At 41.5% G+C, this 23,748-nt stretch overlaps 1 protein-coding gene across 1 annotated transcript in view; it reads right to left on the bottom strand.

Annotated features, from left to right (window-relative positions):
* The window catches only part of TBX20 (T-box transcription factor 20), a 58,055-nt gene that overhangs the window by 6,675 nt on the left and 27,632 nt on the right, over positions 1-23,748 (bottom strand). Inside the window, exons 6-7 of the mRNA XM_006124054.4 lie at positions 21,096-21,172; positions 7,260-7,372 (exon numbers count right to left, since the gene is read on the bottom strand). Coding sequence (XP_006124116.1) covers positions 7,260-7,372; positions 21,096-21,172 — 190 coding nt within the window. The remainder of the gene's footprint in view (positions 1-7,259; positions 7,373-21,095; positions 21,173-23,748) is intronic.

Raw genomic sequence — 23,748 nt, 5'->3', positions numbered from 1 at the left:
TACTGAAACAGGTAAGGCTAAGAATACCCACAAGTAGCCTTTCAGGTAAACCAATAAAAAAAGGCAAACAATTTTGATAGCTGACCGAGGAAATGCACCCGAGCACTGGGGTTACCCCAAGAACTGTGTACAGCAGAAACCTCTTGATAGCAATTCCTAATGGAAATGGTTTGACCCAAGTCACAGCAAAAGAGCTTTCCAGCAAATTAAAAAGAGAAAGTGACATCATGACTGGATCTAATTCCCCACATTAGACAACACCTGGAAACACGAGGGGGGAAACTCAACAGGGGCAAATGCTGGTCCCAGGCTGTGTATAGAAACTTCATAGACTGCTTGTATCATTGGTCAATATGAGTTATTGCTAACTCCGATACTAACGATGTATTATATTAGGCTCAGTTTTCTAGGTAATCTACTTTGATCTGTTTACTGTTACTTATAATCACTTAAAATCTACCTTTCTGTAATTAATGTACTTGATTTAAGTTTTATCTTAACTAGTGAGTTTAAATGAAGTGTTTGGGAACTCTAATTCTGAAACAAAGGCTATTGCGTACCTTACCCACAGTGAGGGGGGAGCTAATTAATTAATGATCTTACATCATACAGATCCTTTGCAGTGCAGGATGGTATAATTTTGGGTTTATATTTCACTATAAGTGAAAGGCTGAAGAGCTGAAGCTAGCTGGGGGCCTTCTATTTTTCCATGAGTGGCTCAGGTAAAGTACTCAGGTAATTCAGATGGGTATATGGTCCTCCTATTGTCGTGTTGGATGATAACAGGGCTTGGAGAGGCTGGCTATGTTACCAGCAAAGCAATATGAGAGAAAACAACCTAGCAGAATTCTTAGGGGGCACAGTGGTTCCAACAGCTCCTAGACTGTACCCCTATGGACACAGCCCGTCACACATTGGACAAAAATCAGTCAGATCATGGACAAATCCTCAAAGCAGAAAAAACAGCAAAACTCATTGGATAAGTTATTCATGATAAAGGCTTTCCCTACATAACTAGACAGGAAAAATTGTCCAGGAAAAGTAAATTGCTCTAGAACAGCGTTTCCCAAACTATGGGCCGCGGCCCGATACCGGGCCGTGGGAAAAAAATACCGGGCCTCAGCGTGCCTGATGACTGCCGGCAGGGCCGGCCTTAGGCTGATTCGGGCCCCAAGCCCCTGAACCTGGAAGTGCCAGCTGGGTCTCTCCCCCGGTTCTGCCTGGACCGGGCCCAAACCCAGGCCCTCGCGCCGGCCCCCCCGCGCGTCCTCCCACCCCGCCCCCAGAGCATCCCCGCCATGCGCGGCTCCTCCTCACCGCCTGCTGCTGCCCATGTGCAGCCTTGTATGTGGGCAGGGAGGACGCCCGGGCGTGACGTGATGTCACGGTCCGGGATTTTAAAAGTCTTTGGAGGCATGTGGCGGGGCCACGGTGGCTCCGGCGGCCTCCGGCCCCGCAATGTGGAAGGCAGAAGGTAGGGAACGGGCTTGGGCGGGGGAGGAGGAAGAAGAAGCGGCGGCATGCTTGCACGGAGGGGGAAGAGTGGAAGGAGAAGGGGCTTGGGAGGGGAAGGCACCAAGGGTCAGAGTGCAGGAGAGAGAGACAAATGGCAGGGGGCCAAGTGCAGACAATGAGGGAAAGGGCAGGAGGGGAGGTGTCAGTGGGAGGGGGACAGGGTGATGCTGGGAGAGGAGAGGAGAGGGGAAGGGCATTGGGGGCTGGAGGAGGAGGTGCTGGGAGAAGGCTTGAAAGAAGGGGTGGGCATGAGAGAGGTGGGGATGGAGCAAGTCATGTGTGAGGGCACAGAGGGGATGGGGCAGAGAGTGCTGAGGGGGTGGATATCAGGGAAAGAGAGGGCAAAGGGGGCAGGGGCAGTAAGGGAAGGGGGAGGCACCAGGAGGGTGCAGGGCTAAGGGAAGGTGAACGGGGGAATCGGGGCAGGCTGGGGAGATTGGGGGGCCAGTGGAAGCAGGGCTGCCTGGGGGTGCGAGGTTGGGGGCAGGGAGCTTGCAGGGGAAGATGGGGGCGGGGAGAAGAAGCAGCCTCTGGAAGGAGGGCTGGATGCAGGCAGCGGGGCTGGCCAAGGGAGATTGGGGAGAAGTGGAGGGGACCTGGCTGCCCAGGAGGGGGTTGGGGGAAGTGGGGCTGGCCAGTGGCACAGTGGGGGGAGCAGAGGGGAGGAATGAATCGGCCTGCGGGGAGTGGGACTGACCCGGCCATATGTAGATCTTGGGATGCTGCCCCTGTTCCCTCCTTCTAATAATAATGCAACTTACCTACTGAGAAAATACCAGACATGTTATATGTCTGGTATTTTCTCAGTTTGTTTTTTATGTGTTTATATTTTTGGGCTGCAAAAAGCAGTATTGGAAAAAAAAGGGTTCCAACAAAAGTAAAAAGTTTGGGAAACCCTGGTTTAACCAGCTTTCTGTCTGTCTTACAGTCCATTTATCCAATCCATATTCCTTAACTTGCTGGCAAGAATATTGTGGGTGACCATATCAAAAGCTTTGCTAAAGCTGGCACTGGGGGTTTTGGGAGGACCAGAAACAACTTATATGAATATTCATCATTCGGTTAATGAATATGCAAATATGCAAATGAACATTACCGGTCCTCCAAAAGTTCGTGAATGGATTTACTGGTCCCCGTGTCAAAAAGTTTGGGAACCCCTGCTCTAGAATGAAAGTATGTCAAATCCATGACAGAGGTGGACTTGAACCGAATTCTGAACATGGGGAAGTTTGGATATGGTAGAGTCAAACTACAAAGATTGCTTCTCCCTACAATAGGCTTAAACAAAATCTTGTATAAACCCTAAATCAGAATATCCAGATCTGAATTAGAATCTGAATTTTACACTTGGACATATCTTTAGTAGGAACCCTGAGTTGTGTCAAATGAGTTTGTGTGCATGCACATGTATACATGCGCATACATAGGTACGCATATAATATATTTTTAACTGTAAAGGGTTATTACTACATGTAAGGATATATTATACACTTCCTATTTGCTAATCAGACTTCATGTTATAGAGTGAATATTCAATAATGCGAGTCATTTTGAACTCGGTATTTTGTTTTCCAGAATCAGTGATAGCTTCTCTGGGATTCTCAGACAACTACTGGCCTATGGTCACATTTTCTGATTTAATTATTGTACTTTTAAACTCCCTAAGAATCCCTAGCATGGGCAATGGGTGACGCTGCTGCTTGGGGACGCAAGTTCCCCAGTCAGTTGCCCAGTCCATTTTCCACCCTTGCTCTGTCAAGGCCATGCGTCCTCCTCTTTTTCCTTACCTGAATCCAAATGCAGCAAGTGACATTTAAAACCCCAGTATTCTAAAATTTCTTCCTAAAAAAACCTGAGCCTGTTTTGCACTGCATGCCAGATTGTGAAGACTGGATATGGAGAAAGTACCTAATTAAAAGCACTAAATTTGGAAATAAAAATGTCAGTCATGGATTTTTTAATATATCCTGAAGTTTGTCAGATTGATTTGCAAAATCTTTGTAGTAAGGGCAAGTCAGCTGTCCTGCTGAATACAGACATTAAATATTATTATGAAATACATGATGCAGCTCTGTTTTACATTTTCTTAATCAGTATTTGTAAGTTGATTTTACATTTTAAATATAACTAAACCTTCATAAAGTAATCATTCCAGATTACATTATAATGCACTGAAACAAAGACATTATTTTAAATTAATCAGAGCTGTTTGGTGTGTTCATAACAAAGTTCATTTCTTTTAGAAAAAGAGAACACTAATTTATTTTATGTGATCTTCATAATTAGAGACATGTTTATGAAATTTCACTATATGTATATGATAAAAATAGGTTTCCAAAGATTTTAGGCATAACAAAGGATTTTATATCTGACTAAGGCTCTGAATTTGGTGGAGGGGTCTCTTAAAACTAGTTAAACTATAGTCAGAGGTAAAGAAAAGGAAACTCATTTGTCCTCCTATCATGAAAAAAAGGAATGTTGTCCCTTTAAGGGCTCTCTTCAATGTCAGGGACGAGAGGTGAAAGTAGAATAGGGATGGATAGAAAGACAATAAGACATTGGAAACAAGTTTATGTATTATAGTAATTAAAATATGTTTTTAGATAAGGGTAGAATTTTGAAGAATTTTTAAAAACGATATGTCTGAAGATACATGCATTTAAGGCTAAAAGCTGAATATTCAGATTGTGCATCTAATATCTATGCATGGATTTTTAGAAATACCATTTATCAGTAAATTCTGGGTTGGCACATGCCTGTTAAATGGCTTCATTACCACTTAATGGCTCTTTCACAGGTTCAATGTTATACTATAGGTCTGGCAAGCCGGAAGGCTTTTCACTTGTAAAGTAAGTAATACAGCCACTAATACAGCCACGGGGAGGCGGACTCAGGAGTCTGCAACAGCCTGCTGTGGGAGTCTTAAGAAATGGTTTGAATAGGGATAGGAAGGAGAGGTTGAGCACTAAGACTCAGAGAAGGCACTGCCTCCCCTTGCCTCTTATACCTGCCATCTGTGCTGCCTAAATGGAATAGTCAAACCAATTTGGGGTGGGATGGAGGAAGGACCCTTGCAAACCTTTGCCTATTAAAAGAATTAAACCCAAAATCTTTTAGGGTATGTCTACACTAGCCCCCTAGTTTGAACTAGGGTGGCTAATGTAGGCATTCGAACTTGCAAATGAAGATAGGGATTTAAATATCCCGGGCTTCATTTGCATGTTAGCGGGCGGGCACCATTTTTAAATCCCCTTAGTTCAAACTGACTGCCCGCGACTACACGCGGCAGTCAGAAGTTAATCTGAACTAAATCTTTAGTTCAGATTAACTGTTACACCTCATTGCAGGAGGATTAACAATTAATCCGAACTAAGAATTTAGTTCGGATTAATTTCTGACTGCCGCGTGTAGCCGCGGGTAGTCAGTTTGAACTAAGGGGATTTAAAAATGGCGCCCACCCGGGAACATGCAAATGAAGCCCGGGATATTGAAATCCCGGGTTTCATTTGCAAGTTCAAATGCCTACATTAGCCATCCTCGTTCGAACTAGGGGGCTAGTGTAGACATACCCTTAGAGATCCTGAAACAGTCATTTTTCCTTCTCATCTCCCCCAGCTTTATATGTCCATGTACTTCAAGGGGTTAGTAGCACCAGTACAAAATAATCTGGAAACGAATTAACAGAATGGGTTTTGAAGTATGACAAAATCTTCTTTTTCTATACATTAGAGACAAAATTATGCCACTTGATGGGGAAGTGGGAGCCGCTTCATGTCTGTACATAAGTAGAGGAGGATTATAAACAGTGCTCCAGTGAATCCCAAATATCATGCCTACAGGGGAGATGGTATGGTCAGGATACACAGACCTCTTGCCATGTGCTGAAGCCAACAGCACTGTGCTCACCTGCCAAGTCTCATTCAACTCCCTTTGTGAACATCTACACTATGGGCTAAAGTCAAGATACGCAACTTCAGCTACATTAATTACGTAGCTTAAGTCAAAGTACCTGAACTTGGCTTTTGGCACTGTCTATGCAGCAGGAGTCAAAGGAAGAACCCGCTTTCTTCCACTTCCCTTACTCCTTGTGAGATGAGGGTTCCAGGAGTCAGAGTAAGAAGTGATTGACAGCCCTACACTTTGAGACCATCACTGTCACCACGGCCAGCACCAGCCAGCCCCAGTAGGAAGGTGGGATAAGGGGCACCCTGAAGGTAGAGGCAGGGTGGGTTCGAGAGTGGCCTAGGGGTTAGGTCATTGGCTTGGGGACCTCAGGGTTACTGATTTGGAGAAGCACTAAGTTGTACACCAGTGTTCCCTCTAGGCTGCATGGCAGCACAGCTTCACAGGTGATTAGTCAGCCAGCTCTGTGCATGGAGCCCTGAGCCTCTGACTGGGTGGGGCTGATTAATCACCTGTGAAGCTTTGCTGCCACACAGCTTAGAGGGAACACTGCTGTACGTGACTATGTATTTCACTGTTTGTCCTGAACAATCCCCTCCCATGCCAGCAACATGGTTCCCAGAACTACCAAGTGGCTGACAAACTCTGTCTATCATCTTTTCCACTTTCCTACTTCCTTGCACACATAGGTTGTGCCCCATATGTCACACCAAATCAATTATTTCAACAAAAATACACTACATTGCCTCTCAGGACTCCAAATAATGACATTCAGATGTATAACTTGCTCATTTCATTGTTCATGAGCAAGCTCCCCATAGCAGGAAGATGCCTTAATCTCAGCACTTTAAAGATTCAATGTTTTTGATGGGGGGGGGGGCGGGGCTTAACACGGATATCAAGGATATATGGCATCAAAGATAGACTCAGCTGGTATAAATTGGCTTGACTCCATGGAAGTATTTCAAACATACCAGCTGAGGATCTGGTCCAGCAACTCCAGAAATTAAGGCAATGTTCTTAGGCACAGGTATGCATGAATATGTGCAAATGAACACTGTTGTTGAAGAGAAACTCATGGTTCAATGTGAACATAGTTTTGCCCATAAGTCAAGAAAGCTTATGAACAGGAACAATGCTCGGGTCTTAGCAACACTGTGTGAAGTTAGAGGACAAGACAAGGGCACTGCCAGTCAATAGGCAGACAGAAATGTTTTACCTCGAGTGGCTATTGCAGATAAAACAGGCCATGAAAGTCAGCAATCAGGGAATAACACATGAAGGGCAGTAAGTGATTCCCATGGCACTGAAGATTTATTTTGACTAGCACTGTGACTGCAGAAGTAACTTCTCCAGGAAGCAGCCATTTGAGAATCAACTCAGGGTAGCCACTGGTTTTGTGATTGGTGAAACAAGCAAAACTAAGTAAGTTGTGGGGGAAATGACAAGAAGGAGTGTGTCTTTAGAAGCTAGGTGGTTTCAAGTTCAAGGCCACTTCTCCCGCCTGCTATGTCCCTTGGCATTGCTCAGGCAATGCAGCGTAGCCATATTCTGTCTGGAGGTGGCCAGCAAAGAGGTCCTCTTGCATAAAGGAACCAAGCTGGAGAAGGCAGCTTTCTCCTGCACCAACCACTCCTCAATTTGCCACCAGTGTATGGAGGTTGCCAAAGATGGGGTGATGACTAAATTCCACAGGTGTGACGTAAGTGAGAGGCCTTACCTGAGTGGCAGAAGTTAAAGCTACTCTGGAGAGTTTGGCAGCACTGGATGTGGTCTCCTCCCTGTTGAGAGTCAGTGGAGAATTCAGCCCTTAGTGTGTTCTCATCAGTATATTTTCCTACCTCTGTTTTGTGTTGCCTGGCTCTCATCTCCCAGAACATCATCTTCTCCTCCATAGGTTCTGATGGGGGAGCGTGCATAGGAATGCTTTTGAATAAGGCTCTCCACACTTTCTCTGTGGAAAAAAAACAATATTGTACATTGGTAGCATCCTATGCATCACCTCCTCCATTTAGTGTATATAAACCATTCTATTCTATAACTAAGCCAAATGTGTCTAATGCATATGGATGACATCAGCCCAGACACTAAAGCTGAACGAATAATTAAATTAGAGAAAAAAAAATGATTCACAGATTGTCTCTGTTCATGAAGTGTGCACCAACAGACCATAATTTTCTCAAATTCTCAGTATAATTAAAACAAGATGTCTCATGCATTTCAGTTACTCTGTGGCTTGTGTTAAAAATCCCAAATTCAATCAATATTGTTTACTCATCGTTGGCCACATGTTACATTGTATTTTGTCTGGTTCTGGAATCAATGAGAGTAAGTTTACCATCTGGTTTCTGGTGTGAATTCTTACAGTCAATATAAACAGAACTCAGCAAGTATTTGAGGATGTAAGCTTACCGTGAACATGTGTGCTAATGAAATTAGGTCTGGGTCAGAAGTGATTATCACAATTGAAATCTCAATGAACTAGCATCCACTTCAAAAATACGCAAAATCACAATTGGTACTCTCTCATTCTTGCAGAGACTGTCAGCAAGATCAAGGCATGGGCATGAACACAGCTCACCTATTATGACAGTCCCCCACAGTTAGGGTGTGTCTAGACTACATGCCTCCGTCGATGGAGGCATGTAGATTAAACAGATAGGCAAAGGGAAATGAAGCCACGATTTAAATAATCGTGGCTTCATTTAAATTTACATGGCTGCCGCGCTGAGCCAACAAACAGCTGATTAGCTGTTTGTCGGCTCGGCGCGCTAGTCTGGACGCTCCGCGCCAACCTGAAAGCCTTTTATCGACATCCCTCTTATGCCTCGTAGGATGAGGTTTACGGGGGATGTCGATAAAAGGCTTTCATGTCGGCAGGGGAGCATCCAGACTAGCGTGCTGAGCCAACAAACAGCTGATCAGCTGTTTGTCGGCTCAGCGCGGCAGCCATGTAAATTTAAATGAAGCCGCGATTATTTAAATCGCGGCTTCATTTCCCTTTGCCAAATAAACAAATCTACATGGCTCCGTCGACGGAGCCATGTAGTTTAGACATACCCTTAGGGTTTAGGCATATTAACAATACAACATGGAAAAACTGCATTGCTCCTTCTCACATGATACATATTCTATAGGCTAGTAGAGAACTGGTCAGCCTAGACCTTTCAGCCTGGCACCATGAACAAGCACTGAATTCACACAAACTTTTTAAATAAAAGAAAGTCAAAGCTATATGATGAGTAAGCCAAATTAATCCTTGGTATATTTCCATTTAAATCAGTGGCATTACACTAAGAGTGAATCTAATGCATTTCCAATGTGGCTTCAAACTCCTGTTCTCATCCCAGAAATGCAGTCTGTAAAGGACTGGGTTCTATCTTACAGCACCCGCCTCCTACCAGGCCACGTTTTGTTCTTGCTGAGCCAGCTCATTCCCTGGGGTAACTCTGGCTGATCTCTCTGGCAGAATCCAAGCAAGCAGACACTCTCTCTTTCCAGCAGAGTTAGTGGTTTTCAGTTTAAGGCTTCTTAACAAAAACAAATCAAAACCTCACAGATTCCTCCCTCAAAGCCTATGAAGGCCAAATAGTTCCTTCCCCAACTCTGCCCCTCACACCACTAACTTCAGCAACCCCAAACTTCCTGGCTCTTCCCTCAGAAATAAAGGACGTCACCCAATCTCCTTCCTGTCAATTTTCATTTTTGGAGCAATTCCTCTCTGCAGTGGCTGTGGTAGCAGTTCATTAGGAGCACAGCCCCTCCTTATCCCTCAGCTTTCTGATGAGTGTTGCCATCTCCCCTTTCTAGTTCCTGTTGTCCTCTTTTATAAGAACTAGCTATTGAAGTCCAGCTCTTTTCTCAGGTGCGGAGAGCAGGTCTAATTAGCTAGCCAACCAGCTGTAAGCCTCCGACCCCACAAACACGGTTACCTTTATACCTTCACACAATTAATACAGCTGTTTGGTGCCGGTTTCTTTTGGCCTTACCATTTGATCATTCACATTTGCTACATGTATTTTATTATGGCAACTCGCTGTAGCAAAAATTCCAAGGAAAAACATGTTCCAAATAGCACAATAAATCACCGTGGCACATGTTTTCCTTTCTTACAAAAAGGCTATTATAGTCATTTTGTCCTTGGTCTATTGCTGGTACCATTACTTATGCTAGTGCCCTGGAAAAAAAATAAAAAGGGGATCTTATCTAAGTGATTTACTTGTGTCAGGATTGGAAGTGGACTGAAAGCAATGGCAGTTTCTACATGGAGGATGATATAATTGAATTATTGCCTTTTAAGTGATTGAAAACAGTGGGCATATCAGGACTATCTCCAAGAAGATTTTACAAAGAAAAAGACAGACGGCATTGTTTATGTTATGTATTTAATGCCTCTTGGGCTTTCTTTTCAAGCACACTGGGAAATGTTTCTTACCAATAAATAAATAAATAAACATGGAGAATAGATAACCAGCATAGAATAATGAATTGGGATTGCCTTGGCAAAGCAAGGTATATGCCAGTCAGGAAGCACTCTCACATCTGAAGGCCAGATATACAAGCGACTAACCTTAAAAGCTGGGAAAAAATAAATTAATTTCAGGTGATATGTCTGTATTGACTTTATTACTAGTAAATGTCCACTTGTAATGATATACTATGATGCACAGTATGTAATAGTGTGAAACAGCAGAAACAATACAGGCTCCAGTTCTAGTTCAGTGGGCCAAATTCATCTGTAACCTTATGAGGCTCAATGGAGGTACACTGCAGATAAGTTTGGCCCAGTAAATTTACCTTTGAATTGTCCTATGGGAATTTAAAACTAAATCAAATACCCACAATTATTGCCATCTAAATTCTTTCCAGATGGGTCACTTTACTAGACATAGAACTATATTATCTTATTTTGTTGTCTTTTTTTTCAGAGGGAAAAAAGAGATATGACTTTTAAGTGACCCCTAAAAGTGAAAAGTTTGAAAATGAGGCACAGTACATTATAATTTTTATTAATTATTATTATCATTTTGCAGATAGCATGCCAAAAAAACCTCAGGTTCATTATCACAAGAAACAGTATTTTAGAAATAGGAAAAAAATAAGAATTAGGAAACTGAAATTAGAAAAAGCAGGTCATGACATAAAAGTGTTAGTTCTGAGCTATAATCGTAGGCCAGATCTAAACAGAAATTTTTGTCGGTACAGTAAGGTCGCTCAGGGCTGTAACATATTTTAATTATATTTGCATACAATCTAAAACCCTAGTGTAGATACTGTTATGCTAGCAAAAAAGTTATTTTGCTAGTATTGCTTATTTCATTGAGGAACTGGAATGAGTTGTACAAACAAAAGAACTCCATTTTGGGTACAAGTTACATCAGCAATGAGATGGTATGCTGCTAGAGCTGTAACGGCAAACGCTTTCTAGTGCGAACAAGGTTCTGTTCTCCGCAGGTGAGGTTTAAAATTTAAAATTTTACATTACAAAACAACTGATGATTTTTAATTTTAAAGGTCTAGATTTTGATTCACATGATGCCTGTGTGTTGGGAAGTAAAGAATAAACCCTCCAAACAAGAACCCCTACACAGATTACCTGAAACTTTGGAGTATAAAGAAGTGCACTAAATCTAGGATACCTAAAGATGACAATCAGTAGATGGAGACTGGTATGGGGGGAGACATACTCAAAAAGCCTACCCCAAACACAGAAATGAATTTAATGATTTAAAACTTACAGTTGTATATTTGTGTGTGCAAAAGATCTTAAGCAAATTTTATAAATCACTGAAAAGATAAATCAATATTTGCCATATTCTATTCAATAAAATACTCAATAAATGAAAGTTGTAGACTGAAAATCAGATTGTTGGTGTTTTAGAAGAATTCCTTGAAAATGTTCAGAGTTGATCTATAATCAGCTGACCATCTTGTGAAAAATGAAGTCATTTCAGTTTAATCCAAGAAAAGCTTTTAGTCTTCAGTTTGCAGATAGTTATTGCCTAATGCTTAACTCAACTGATTTTTACTTTATGAAATAACATAGATTTCTACAGTGTCTTCTATTTACCAATAAATGTATGTAACTGAATACTGAAACAGAGAAACAGAGGTGAAGGTGCTGTCCTGTTGCCAATTTCTTTTGCATGGTCTCCCCATATTTTTTCAACTTCAAGATCCCCTTTTAAACTTAATTGCAGTGTAAATATGAATGAAATGCACACATTTGGACTACAAAACATCAGTACTGAATTATGCTAAATATACAACTATACAATAATAGTATGGAATGGGCTGGAGATTAGGAAGAGATCCTAGAAGACAGAAGCAGAGGTGGTCTGAACGGGGGGGTTGACTGTGTACCAGATGGCAAGGAGGAACCGAGTTGCTTCTGGTCAGCATGGAATAAGAGGACATACTGATGGCAGTGGTGGTGGAGGAGGCAGGATGAACAGAATGAATGCTAATGTGGGAAGGGAACGTATGAGGCTCTCAAAGACCTGTAGAGTGACGGAAGCACATGATGACACAAGCCTGATCAATCAACCTTCATTTATATTGAATAAAATCCCACTCTTCTCCACATCAGAAAGAAGCGATAGTGTTTCTGAACCATGAAACCAATACTATGGACAGGACATAGCATTCCAATGATGCATGGGTAACTGAGCACCCAACATAGGCTGCATATCCAGGATAGTGACACCTACTGATGGACAATGGAGAATATTATTTACTCTAAAGCTAGTAGAGGATCATCAGAGCTTTCCCATCCTGGCAGCAACATCAAATCACCAATTCTTGTGGTATATTAATCTGGATGGCTTTTAACTCCTATGGTAATTCATTCTAAAGCTGAGCTCTCTTGATTGACATTACTTGACCTCCAGCTTTCACAACCACAATCTTAGGCCTTGTTAACAACACTGTCCTGGAACAGCAGAACTGCCTCACAGGACCATGAATTGACAGGCAATCTTTGATGTATCTGGGACCTGACCCCTTAAAAGAGTCAGACTAAGGCCTTGAATTGGCACTGGAAGTAACCTGGGAGCCAGTAAAAAATACAAAGCACTCACAAGTGTTCTTTGCAACTGAGGAGCGGGGCAGTATCTCACATAAGCTGGAACATCTGTTTCCTTCCATCATCAAACCCAAGTGAATTATAGAAATTCACTCTGGAGATAATAAAGGCAAGGATCACTATGCCCAGATCCTCAATCAAGATGAAAGGGGCTACGCTTCCTTGTAGGCAATAGGATGCATTCCTTTGATGACTTTTCATCAAATCTCTCTTTTTCTATTTGTTATGCCCTCACTACAGCCCACAGTATAGCATGCTCTGATCACCTGGGCTTTGATGCTGCAGTGTGTTATGCATAGGCACATCCCATTCCCATAGAGTCACAATGAAGTCAACGAGGGCCTATCTGTGCATAATACACTGTAAAGTCAGGACCATACACATTCAGGCCACTCTTTTCTTGCATAAACTTGAAGATGTGTCTTTTTTTCTACTGAAAAAAGTGCTAGAGAGAAAAAGTATAGGACATAAGGATAAGATTTCTACCTTCCCCCTTTGAATGGAGCAGACTTTAGACAGCATTTTTAGTCTTAGCTGAAGGCAATAGACAAATCTAATACATAACTGCATCTCTCGCATAGTGCCAGGTGCAGGTAAGCACCCACTTTAGACACAAAAGTTAGGAATTCCTACCTACTGCTCATCCTGTTGTTCCATAATGGGCCTGACCCAATGCTACTGAAGTTAGAGAAACTCCACTATATTATCACCCTTTTGCTTCAGGTGCTCTCAGAGAAGAGCGCTCTGCATCTGTAGTTCCGCGAGGAGATGCTGTCATTCAGGAATATCTAAATAGCTACAGACTTCATGGGGTACACTGAGCAACTTGTCCGTGATTTCTCCATTTTTCAGGAGTTCCCTCCCTATTAATCTGGGCAATAAGCAAAACAATAAACTACAATCAATCCTAATCCACTTCCCATGCTCCACTGTATTTTGCTGCCCCTTTTTTCTTTTTCTTTTTTTCTTTTTTTTTTAAATAAAATGCAATGTACAATAGAGTAAGAGGAGAGCTGACAATTGTGTTTTGCTTGGCCATTCAGTGCAACACGAAGCAAAATACCAAACAGGATACAGAGTGTATGAATTATCAGTTTACAGCTTGAATAACTTCTTTAGCTCTGGATTTCAGCTTTTTGTAGCTGCCAGTTAGCACATTTGGAAGAAAGCCCAGATTACAGAAGACATCAGAAGTGAGGTGATGTGAAGACAGACAGAATAAATGGGCTCAGAAGGCAAAAATTAAACTTGTTGGAAGTCTCACTAAAGTAGAACTTTTTTTTTAAAGGAAAAAATGACTAATCTATCCAAGACTCAAGTGGTGAAAAGGAGCCCCTTTTTAAAAAGGGGGATAGGAACAAGTGCCCTTTTACTGAAGGGGGAACAGAGCAAAATTAATAACAAACACTCATCTCATATCCTGCTCAGGACTCCTTCAGCCACAAAGTTTACTGTGTATACACAACACACAATTAGCAAATTATGGTGATATATTGATATGGCAAATAAATTATGCTGATATTATGAAATTGCACGCTGGCTTTATAAACATGATTCAGCCCATAGTTACACCCATCAGGCAAACTCTTCATCTGGTGTCAATTGGCATAGTTCAGCAGAACTCAGCCAGTCAACACCCGCTGAGAATTTTGGCCCATCAAAGTAAATGGATTAAAGTGAAAATGGAATCTGGCCCAAGGTATTCTAGGTAGCTAAAATTAGCCATTGAAAATCAAAACCAATATGCTAGAACTGGATAAATACAACACACAAAAAGCAAAGACTCACAGTTTTTAAAAGAAGATAGATCAAAATGAAATCTTTGCTGGTATTTGGGAAAAAAAATGGGTTTGGGAAACCAGTATGGTACAGCAGAGTTTATTTCAGAAATGATACTTCCTGAGTCGGTGGCATCATCACAATGCACATACCGGCCATTCCTTTGAACTTTAGAAGAGCCATGATAAGCCCTTTACTTCGCAGTAAGTGAAGTAGCAAGATTTAAACCACTATATGGAAAAATAGTAGAAATGTGGAATGCAAGGCTGAAGTTATTAAGCATCCCTTCCCCTACCTCATGTTCACTCCTCTCCCCAAAAACTGGAAAAAAGTGATATGCTGCAAATCAGAAAAGTAAAAGTCTTAGAGGAGTAGCCGTGTTAGTTTGTAACTTTAAAAATCCAATGAGTAGTCCTGTAGCATCTCAGAGATTAACATCTATATAGTGTCATGAGCGTCTGTGGGCAAAATCCACTTCTAAGGAAGTAGGTTTTGCCCATGAGAGTTCATGACACTACGTATATATTTTTGTTAGTCTCTATGGGTATGTCTACACTACCCCGCTAGTTCGAACTACACGCGGCACGGGGTTCAAACCAGCCGGGATTTAAAAATGGCGGCGCCCAGCTTATGCAAATGAAGCCCGGGAAATTCAAATCCTGGGCTTCATTTGCAATTGCGGTATGCCTACATTACCCTCCTATTTCAAAATAGGAGGGTAGTGTAGACATACCCTAACGTATGTTTACACTAGGAAATTATTTCAAAATAATTAAATTCAAAATAATAACTCTCGAAATAACTATTTCAAAATAAGCGTTATTTCCCAAGGAAAGCAGGAGTTATTATTTTGAAATAACCAGCGCCTTATTTTGAAATAACGGGCTTAGTAATGAGGACGGTCTACGTGTTAAGTCAAAATAAGGGGAGTTGTTTCAAATTAGCTCCCTAGTGTAGAACAAGGCTAAGGTGCTACAGGACTACTCATTGTTTTAGAAAAGTAAAATGTTCACTTTATATTCCTCGCCCCTGATTTGACAAATAGAAAATTCATAGGAAAGTGCATTAGAAGTATTTACATTATTTCTTTCTTAAACTAATGACATATGGGTCCAAAATCATTCCTGGTATGACTCCACTGGGTCAGATTTTACTCCGTGGATGCAGAGAGCTCTTTTCTGGAAAGTCAGGGAAGTGGGGTGAAAGCACTGTCCTGGAGATGACTGATGCTCCCTCTCATGCAGGATAAGAAAAATCCACACAAAGAATCTCCTTTGCAGTGGAAATGATGAGCTTGATTTGCTATTGCTCTGCTTCTAGTGTAGTCATTCGTACTACACCCATGCACAATGGGTAGAAAAATATTATGCTACCAAATCAGAATGCTAGTGTTTAGCCCCCACTTTCCATTGGTGTAAATTACTACACGTGGGACAAGGCAACAGTAAATACGGCCCAACAGGAGACTAATCTGGGTTCCAAGTGTTTAGAATATTGGGAAGGGGACAGATTCCAAGGTTTCAGCTGGACTATTGACCATGCTATTCTGGAGAGGAGAAAAGGCTTGCTCCTGGTCACTTGGAGACAGTGTTGGGTAGGAAAGCTTGAAAGAAACTAGACTAGTTTATGGTTCAATAATTCTATTGACTCCCATACTTTGAACTGATTGAATTTCTTGCTGTCTGGTGGATATGATATTATTCCCAAGGATAATTCTTCAGCACAAATCCAAAGAAGCTCTTCAGATTCATAGTCAACAGTGAACCTATAGGCCAGTGGTCCCCAATGCAGTGCCTGCGGGCGCCATGGTGCCCACCGGGGCATTTATGTGCGCCTGCCTAGTGACCAGGGCTGGCCCAAGCCATTCGTGCGCCCCCGGGCACCTGGCAGCCCCAAAAGGTTGGGGACCACTGCTATAGGCCTTGTGGTTTGACAGTTCTTGCAGACTTTGGCAGTGGTGGAGCAGGTGAGATGAACAGGACGAGTGCTAATGTGGGAAAGAAATGTATGAGGATCCCAAAGAGTTATAGAGTGACAGATGCATAAAGGATCAAGAGGCTCCCTTCATACATATTGCCAAGGATGTTTGCTTATTTTCATTCTATTGTATGGCCTTCTTAACAGTTATCATTTTAAAAAAACAGCGTTCACCAATAGTGACCACATCACAGTGTCTGATATACTACAGGTAACACCATGGTACATCATATACTAGAGTGTGACAATTGGTAAATTAACTTTTTAAAGGCAACTGCTGTAGGAACCAATCTACAATAGAGCAGATGTATAGAAGATAAAAACAAATAAAAAAAACAAGTATCAATGGGGGAGCCAATGACTTATCTAAGACTTATCCAAGAGCTACTGGATAAACTCTGTCCTTAGGAAGCACAGAGAGATTATTACAAAATGTAATTTTTGGAAAGAAAATAGTGTCTATTTTTTCACTTCTTAGTTGATTACAGAAGGAGTCTCACATCCTAATGTAAATCTGATATATACCACAGCCACCTAACATTCAAATAGATGTCTCAGAGGGGTAACCATGTTAGTCTGCCACAGAAAAAACTTAAAAAACAACAAATAGTTCTGCAGCACCTTAGAGACTAACAAAAAACGTAGATGGTATCATGAGCTTTCATGAGTGGGTTGTGCTCACGAAAGCTCATGATACCATCTACATTTTTTGATAGTCTCTAAGGTGCTGCAGAACTATTCATTGTTTTTTAAGTTTAGTCAGATAGATAAAAGCGAAGAATGGAAAGCTAATCAGGAGAAGACTATGCTCAGGTGTTTGAATAGGAATGATAGCAAAAATACTGACACCAATAATTACAGGTGCCCAAAGACTATACTATTTTATACAACCCATAATCCTTATGTATATTATCTTAATTTCAATGTGTACAATGCAGATTCAATCCTAAAGGCATTTTCAGTTTGGATTTCTACCATAATGATCGTAAATCTGGAGCAGGAAACTTGAAATCGTTAAAGTCACATATTTATAAAATCATATTCAATTAGGTTAGAAAAGTGCAATTTCTGTCATCATGTCATAAAAAGATGTGTTTTTCTCTCAGATCTACTATAAAGAAAAGCTCCCTATATTGTTACAGATAGGGGCTGTTTTCAATCAGTAACAAGGAGCAATCCAATTACTAGATGGTTTAGTGCAGTAACTGACTCCAGACTAATTTAATTTCTTTAGGTCTCTAAAGATCAATTGATCTGATTTGTTTCCCTCCCCACAGGCTTTTTAGGAAAAAAGCAGACTTAAATACCTGGAAATGAAATCCAAAGCTTTGTCCGTTTTCACACTACTTAAGTCATCCTGCAAACTTGCAGCTGATGATGAATGAGTGTTCTCTTGGCCCTTACTTCATGGGATGCTTCACAGATTAGAGATAATTAAAATCACTGTGCAACATTTAAAATTATTTATGCATGCATTGTGTGCATGTCTGCTTTGGAAAGCCCATACACTGCATGGAAAATCTTCTTGCAACACCTAGTCAAATTTTCAACCATAAAGAGATGTGTAAATGTGTATTTGCCTTGCATATTCTTCTCCAAGCCATAGAAATAAAATAGCAATATTGTTTATTTCAAGTGATGGACTTGTTGAAACTACTTATTATGGTTGACAGAAAAATGTATTACCTAAAATATTGTAATACTGACATTTAATCCATGTCAAATATGAAAAAATCATACTGCCTTATTCTTTGTCGCATGGGATCACTAGATCATATTTTTACTATTTCTTTTTCTTTCTGTTGGGCTCATTTAACTGTCACCTTAGGTGATGCTATCATTGGCTATTATAAAAACATACTATACTATGACTGGAGATGTGCATCTTACAAAAGGAACACTTTCAGATATTACTTTTCATATTTTAACATGCTTAGGTATTTTAATGTCTATGAACAGATACAATATTTTACAATTCTGATCCATTAAACTAAGTATAAGAAATTTAAAAAAAAACCTCAACCAGTCTCTTATCAGCACTCTTATATGTTACATTTTTACTTCATTGCTAGTTGCTGTATTATACAACAGCGTAATTTTTAAAAATGCAATAGGCTACTAACAAGAGGGAATCTTTCAATTTAATAGCAAAATAGATGCAAGGCAACTTTGGACCAACAGAAAAGCAGGACCCTCCTGTGGCTTCATGGTTTGTACATTCCATTTCTTGTATTCAAGATATTACACTTAGGTACCTTATTTTTGATGGCAGCATTCATGCCTGCCCAGGATAGGCTGTCTCAGACTCTGTTCTTACATGTCTCAATAATCAAAATGGCATTGTGGATTATGCTTCACTACTCTGACTTCGTGACAAGTGCTGTAAGGTTAAGATGTCCTTTGTAAAAACTCCCTTTACAGCCAGCAATTTCATCTCGATTGTTTCAATCAGTTTATATGCTTGGAGGCACCTAAGCATTTTTTCCTCAATCTCTTGTTCAGTATTTTGTGTTCCCTGTTGGAGATTATCACATTTACTGTCAGAAAGGGATCATATGGTAGTCCTCCCATCTTCCTACTTTCAGTGTTTATTTAAAAAAATCTGGTCACTGCAGTTTGTTTACCCTTGTGTTCTGTCATTAGGCCATGGTATGCTTATTTAATTAGATGAACTTCAGCTTTTTCACTGCTTACTAAGACTTTCATTTGGAAAGCAATTTTCACCAGCCTTTAAATATTTCCTATATTATGCAAACTCCATTTATCACTGTAATTCTTCTTTGCCCTATTTATCCATCACACCACTTCTAATTCAGTCTCTGCTTTATTCCACTAACTGTTTAAAGCAGTGTGACTTACGTTAAATACATAGGTAACAAAGCTAATAATCAATGGTTTTGCCTGGAAGTCAGTTTGGGTATGTCTACACTTGCACCCTAGTTCAAACTAGGGATGCAAATGTAGGCATTCGAAATAGTTAATGAGGCGGGATTTAAATATCCTGCGCTTCATTAGCATGATCTCGCTGGTGCGTTACTCCAATCAACAGCTGTTTCGAAAGTGAAAGTGTGCACCGGGAGGCGTTAGTTCGAACCAAACCACTTGGTTCGAATTAACATTACTCCTCATTTTTAGTTTGGTTCAAACTAACGCGTACCGGCACGTACTTTCACTTTCGAAACAGCTGTTGATCGGAGTAACACGCCAGCGAGATCATGCTAATGAAGCATTAAAATCCCCGCTTCATTGACTATTTTGAATGTCTACATTTGCATCCCTAGTTCAAACTAGGGTGCAAGTGTAGACATAGCCTTGCTTACAAAAAAAATGTGCCTTTCCCCAAATAATATTATTGCTGGGATCAAAGCATTCCTGAAATTTTGTAATGATAAACACATAACAGTTTGCAATCCTCTATGTGGCCACACAGGGTTGTACTGCAGATCAGTGTTTCTCAAACTTTTTGATGCCAGAGACAGCTTGCTATCTTCCTAAACTGTGTTGGGGCGAACTCAGAGATTGATATTGGTCCAGAGGCCAGTCATTGAGAAACTCTGCTGTAGATCATCAGGGCCTTTGGGCCAGACACACATAGAGGTGTGGAGGATTTCATCCTTTCATAGTATTTTTCCAGTATCACTTGTCTCTAGGCTTCATTAATCAGTCAGATCCTCTTCCAGACTGAAGGAGTCTGATGGCTTAATTTGCTCTATTTTTGACAAAATGTTAGTTTACATTTGACTCTAAGGGTGTGTCTAGACTACAGGTTTTTTTTTTTTTAAAAAGTGGCCTTTTTTCTAAAAAACATCCCCTGTGACTAGACTGCCGCCGCGTTCTTTCAAAATTAAATAGAAAGAATTCTGCAATTGTTTCAACCTCGGTAAACCTCATTTTACGAGGAAGAATGCCTTTTTTCGAAAGTGCTCTTTCAAAAAAAGACGGTCTTGAATGCAAACAGGTCTTTTTTGAAAGAAAGCATCCAGCGGCTCGCTTTTTTGAAAGAAGTGGTTGCAGTCTAGATGCTCTCTTTCAAAAGATGTAGCCTAATTGGTAAAGGTGAGACTGACAGGAGTAATGATAAGAAACTGATCTTTATTTCCTAGTCCTTCGCATCCATAGTGGTTCTGCATTAATGCCCTCATCACAAGATAGAGCTAAGTATCTACTTACTACAGAGGCAACTCATAAACACAATCTTCATAGCCTTCTCCAAACATATTCCTCCCCCCTCCCTGTTTCACCCCAGAATGAATCCTGCAGTACAAAGTAGCATTTCTGCCATCAATGTGTGGGTTATGGATTTGGACTCAACAGCAGGACTTCCAAAACTGTCCACATGAAAAGTACACAGAATGCCAAAGGAGAAAAATGTGAATGAGGTTTTAACTGTGTATTTTGGGAAGCGCTCCTGTTCTTTTTCCTTAAGGGGAACAGTGGATAATACAAGGTTTTTGTTGTTGCTTTTTTAAAGTACCACAGATCGCATTTCCTGGAGGCCCAGCTCATCACCTCCAGTAGGACTGAATGGAATGATAAGAAGGCTGCTTTCTATGCTGCAACTTAAGAAAAATGGAAGCCATAAAAGCGACCCTTTAAAAAAGCAGCATCAGAGAAAGGAATATATCAGAGTCAACTGGAGCAGCTGTCAAGGCTCAAAATAGCTCTGTCTTCATACGGTTTATAAGTATTTTGAAAGGAGGTGGAGGAGACTTACTATATGCAACAAGATAACGTTAAAATGCACAGCTTCTCAGGAGTTGAAAGGATGCTTTTTCCTACATACTCTCTCTTCTCTTTATCTTATCTGCATGGAAAGTAAACAACAAGTCCCCATTACCTCTCAATATCAGTGAGTCTTGAAGAGTCCCGGAATCCTTTAGCAAAAGGGTTGCTGTCAATTTTCAGCTTGGTTATCTGGAAACACAGAAAAGAGCAACACAACATGAGCGTGGAACAAAGGTATTGCAGTGGACAAAGTGTTAACCAATCCATACTCATGACCACACAACTTCATGTATTCACATCCCCTTTTCTTTTATGGCTACTCTCTGAACTGCAGCAAGCAAATATGAGCACTTCTGTGAAACCACTAACATGGCTCCGCCAAAGTCAAAGCTCAGGATGCCAAGTCTGATTCTCTTCACACACCAGGATAAAATCAGGAGGCATTTCACTGAAGTCAATGGACTTACACTGGTGTAAAACTGATGTAAGGGAAAGCATGAATCAGGCTTCCCTTCTGGCATCTGTCCCAAAGTCCTGTGTCATGATAGCTGATAGGGCAGGGCAAGGTCATGGATCTAAAATGGTTGTGTGTGTTAATGGAGGGAGCTAGGGAAACAGTAGATTGAGGATTCCAGTTAAACAGAAACAGGGGGAACCTGTGAGGTGCCCCATCTTTAACTATGGTAAAGAAGGAAATAATTTGATTCTACAGGAATCTCAAGCTATTGTCTCCAAAGCAATTTCCATCTGCACAAAGCAGGTCATAGTTCTCTCCATGCAGCACTGAAATATAAGCAGCAAACGACACTACACTGGCATTATGACCTGTTTTGGTGGGGTGCCCCCCAATCTGCTAGGTTTGAATGTAATACAACTGCCCCACGATGATCCTAGTAAAACATCCACAGAGACACTGGCATTGTTTTGTATGGAGAAAGGGGAACACATCACAGTTAACACCAGATTTGGAAAGGCTGAATTAAAAGAGTGACCCTACTAAAACAATTTGGCTACGTCTACACTGACATGAATTTCTGAAAATGCTTTTAACGGAAAAGTTTTCCGTTAAAAGCATTTTCGGAAAAGCGCGTCTAGATTGGCAGGATGCTTTTCCGCAAAAGCACTTTTTGCGGAAAAGCGTCCATGGCCAATCTAGACGCGGTTTTCTGCAAAAAAGCCCCAATCGCCATTTTCGCGATCGGGGCTTTTTTGCAGAAAACAGTACTATGCTGTCTACACTGGCCCTTTTGGGCAAAAATCTTTTGGGAAAAGACTTTTGCCCAAACGGGAGAAGCATAGTTTTTCCGGAAAAGCACTGATGATTTTACATGAGATAGTCAGTGCTTTTGCAGAAATTCAAATGGCCAGTGTAGAGAGCTGGCAAGTTTTTCCAGAAAAGCTGCTGATTTTCCGGAAAAACTTGCCAGTCTAGACACAGCCTTGTAGTTTTAAGAAATTGGACCTCTTACAACCAAAACTTTCTCCCTTTCTTCAAATTCAGCTACTGGCTTAAACAGTGAGGGTATGTCAACACTGCCACCCTAGTTCGAACTAGGGTGGCTAATGTAGGCATTCGAAGTTGCAAATGAAGCCCAGGATTTAAATATCCCGGGCTTCATTTGCATCTTGCTGGGCGCCGCCATTTTTAAATCCCCGTTAGTGCGGACTCCGTGCCCGCGGCTACACGCGGCACGGAGTAGGTAGTTCGAATTAGGCTCTCTAATTCGAACTACCGTTACTCCTCGTGGAACGAGGTGTACCAGTAGTTCAAATTAGAGAGCCTAATTCGAACTACCTACTCCGTGCCGCGTGTAGCTGCGGGCACGGAGTCCACACTAACAGGGATTTAAAAATGGCGGCGCCCAGCAAGATGCAAATGAAGCCCAGGATATTTAAATCACGGGCTTCATTTGCAACTTCGAATGCCTACATTAGCCACCCTAGTTCGAACTAGGGTGGCAGTGTAGACATACCCTGAGAGCTTCTCATTTTCAAAAGAGATGTGCAGGAAAGCTTCCTTTGAGAACTTCAAGTCTTTCTGTCCTACTCCTCAGAGCTGCTAAATGTCCTCCTCAGGAGCAGGAGGACTGTACATAAACACCTTCTATGGGCCCTTTAGGCATCATTAGAGAAGAGAGCAAAACCAGAATATAAAAATAACAGAACATAATAAGCAAGAGCTTTGCTCCAGAAGCAACTGTGGGGGGGAAGAGGGGAGGTAGAATTTGTGTTTGTTGCCATTAATGTGGTCAAAACTTCCCAAATAACTCTTTAAATATGTGTTGATCTTACAGCAAAGTGAAGTTATGCAGACAGATACATATGCCATTTTCTGCCAACAGTGCTCCGTGAAAATCCATGCATATTTATATAGTAACTAAAAGATTTTTTTTGTTTTCCTCAGGGCCTTCAGGACAGGGGGCTAGGGCTGTGGAGGTGTGTGTGCAGGAGTCAAGGCAGGGGCTTGGTGATGTGAGGTGCTAAGAGCATGGGGCTGCAGGTGTGCAGAGTGCAGGAGTCAGAGTTGGGGGATGAGGAGGGGCTCAGGACAGGGGGTGAGAGGTGCAAGAGTCAAAGCAGGGAGTTGGGGCCCAGAGCAGGAGGCAGAGGTAGCTACTCCCTGGGTCCAGCCCAGAGTGGTGGGGTCGCACTGCCTGGCCTGTGGCTGCTCCCCAGGGCTGGGATGCTTGCTGTCCCCTGTGGTCATTCAGGAGTATAACTGTCCCTGCTATCACAGCCTCCCTTTTCATTTGATGAGAAATAAT

Source organism: Pelodiscus sinensis, chromosome 2 (genome assembly GCF_049634645.1).
Source record: "Pelodiscus sinensis isolate JC-2024 chromosome 2, ASM4963464v1, whole genome shotgun sequence".
Lineage (NCBI taxonomy): Eukaryota > Metazoa > Chordata > Testudines > Trionychidae > Pelodiscus > Pelodiscus sinensis.
The sequence above is the reverse complement of the archived record's forward strand: the minus strand, read 5'-3'. Positions and strand labels throughout refer to the sequence as shown.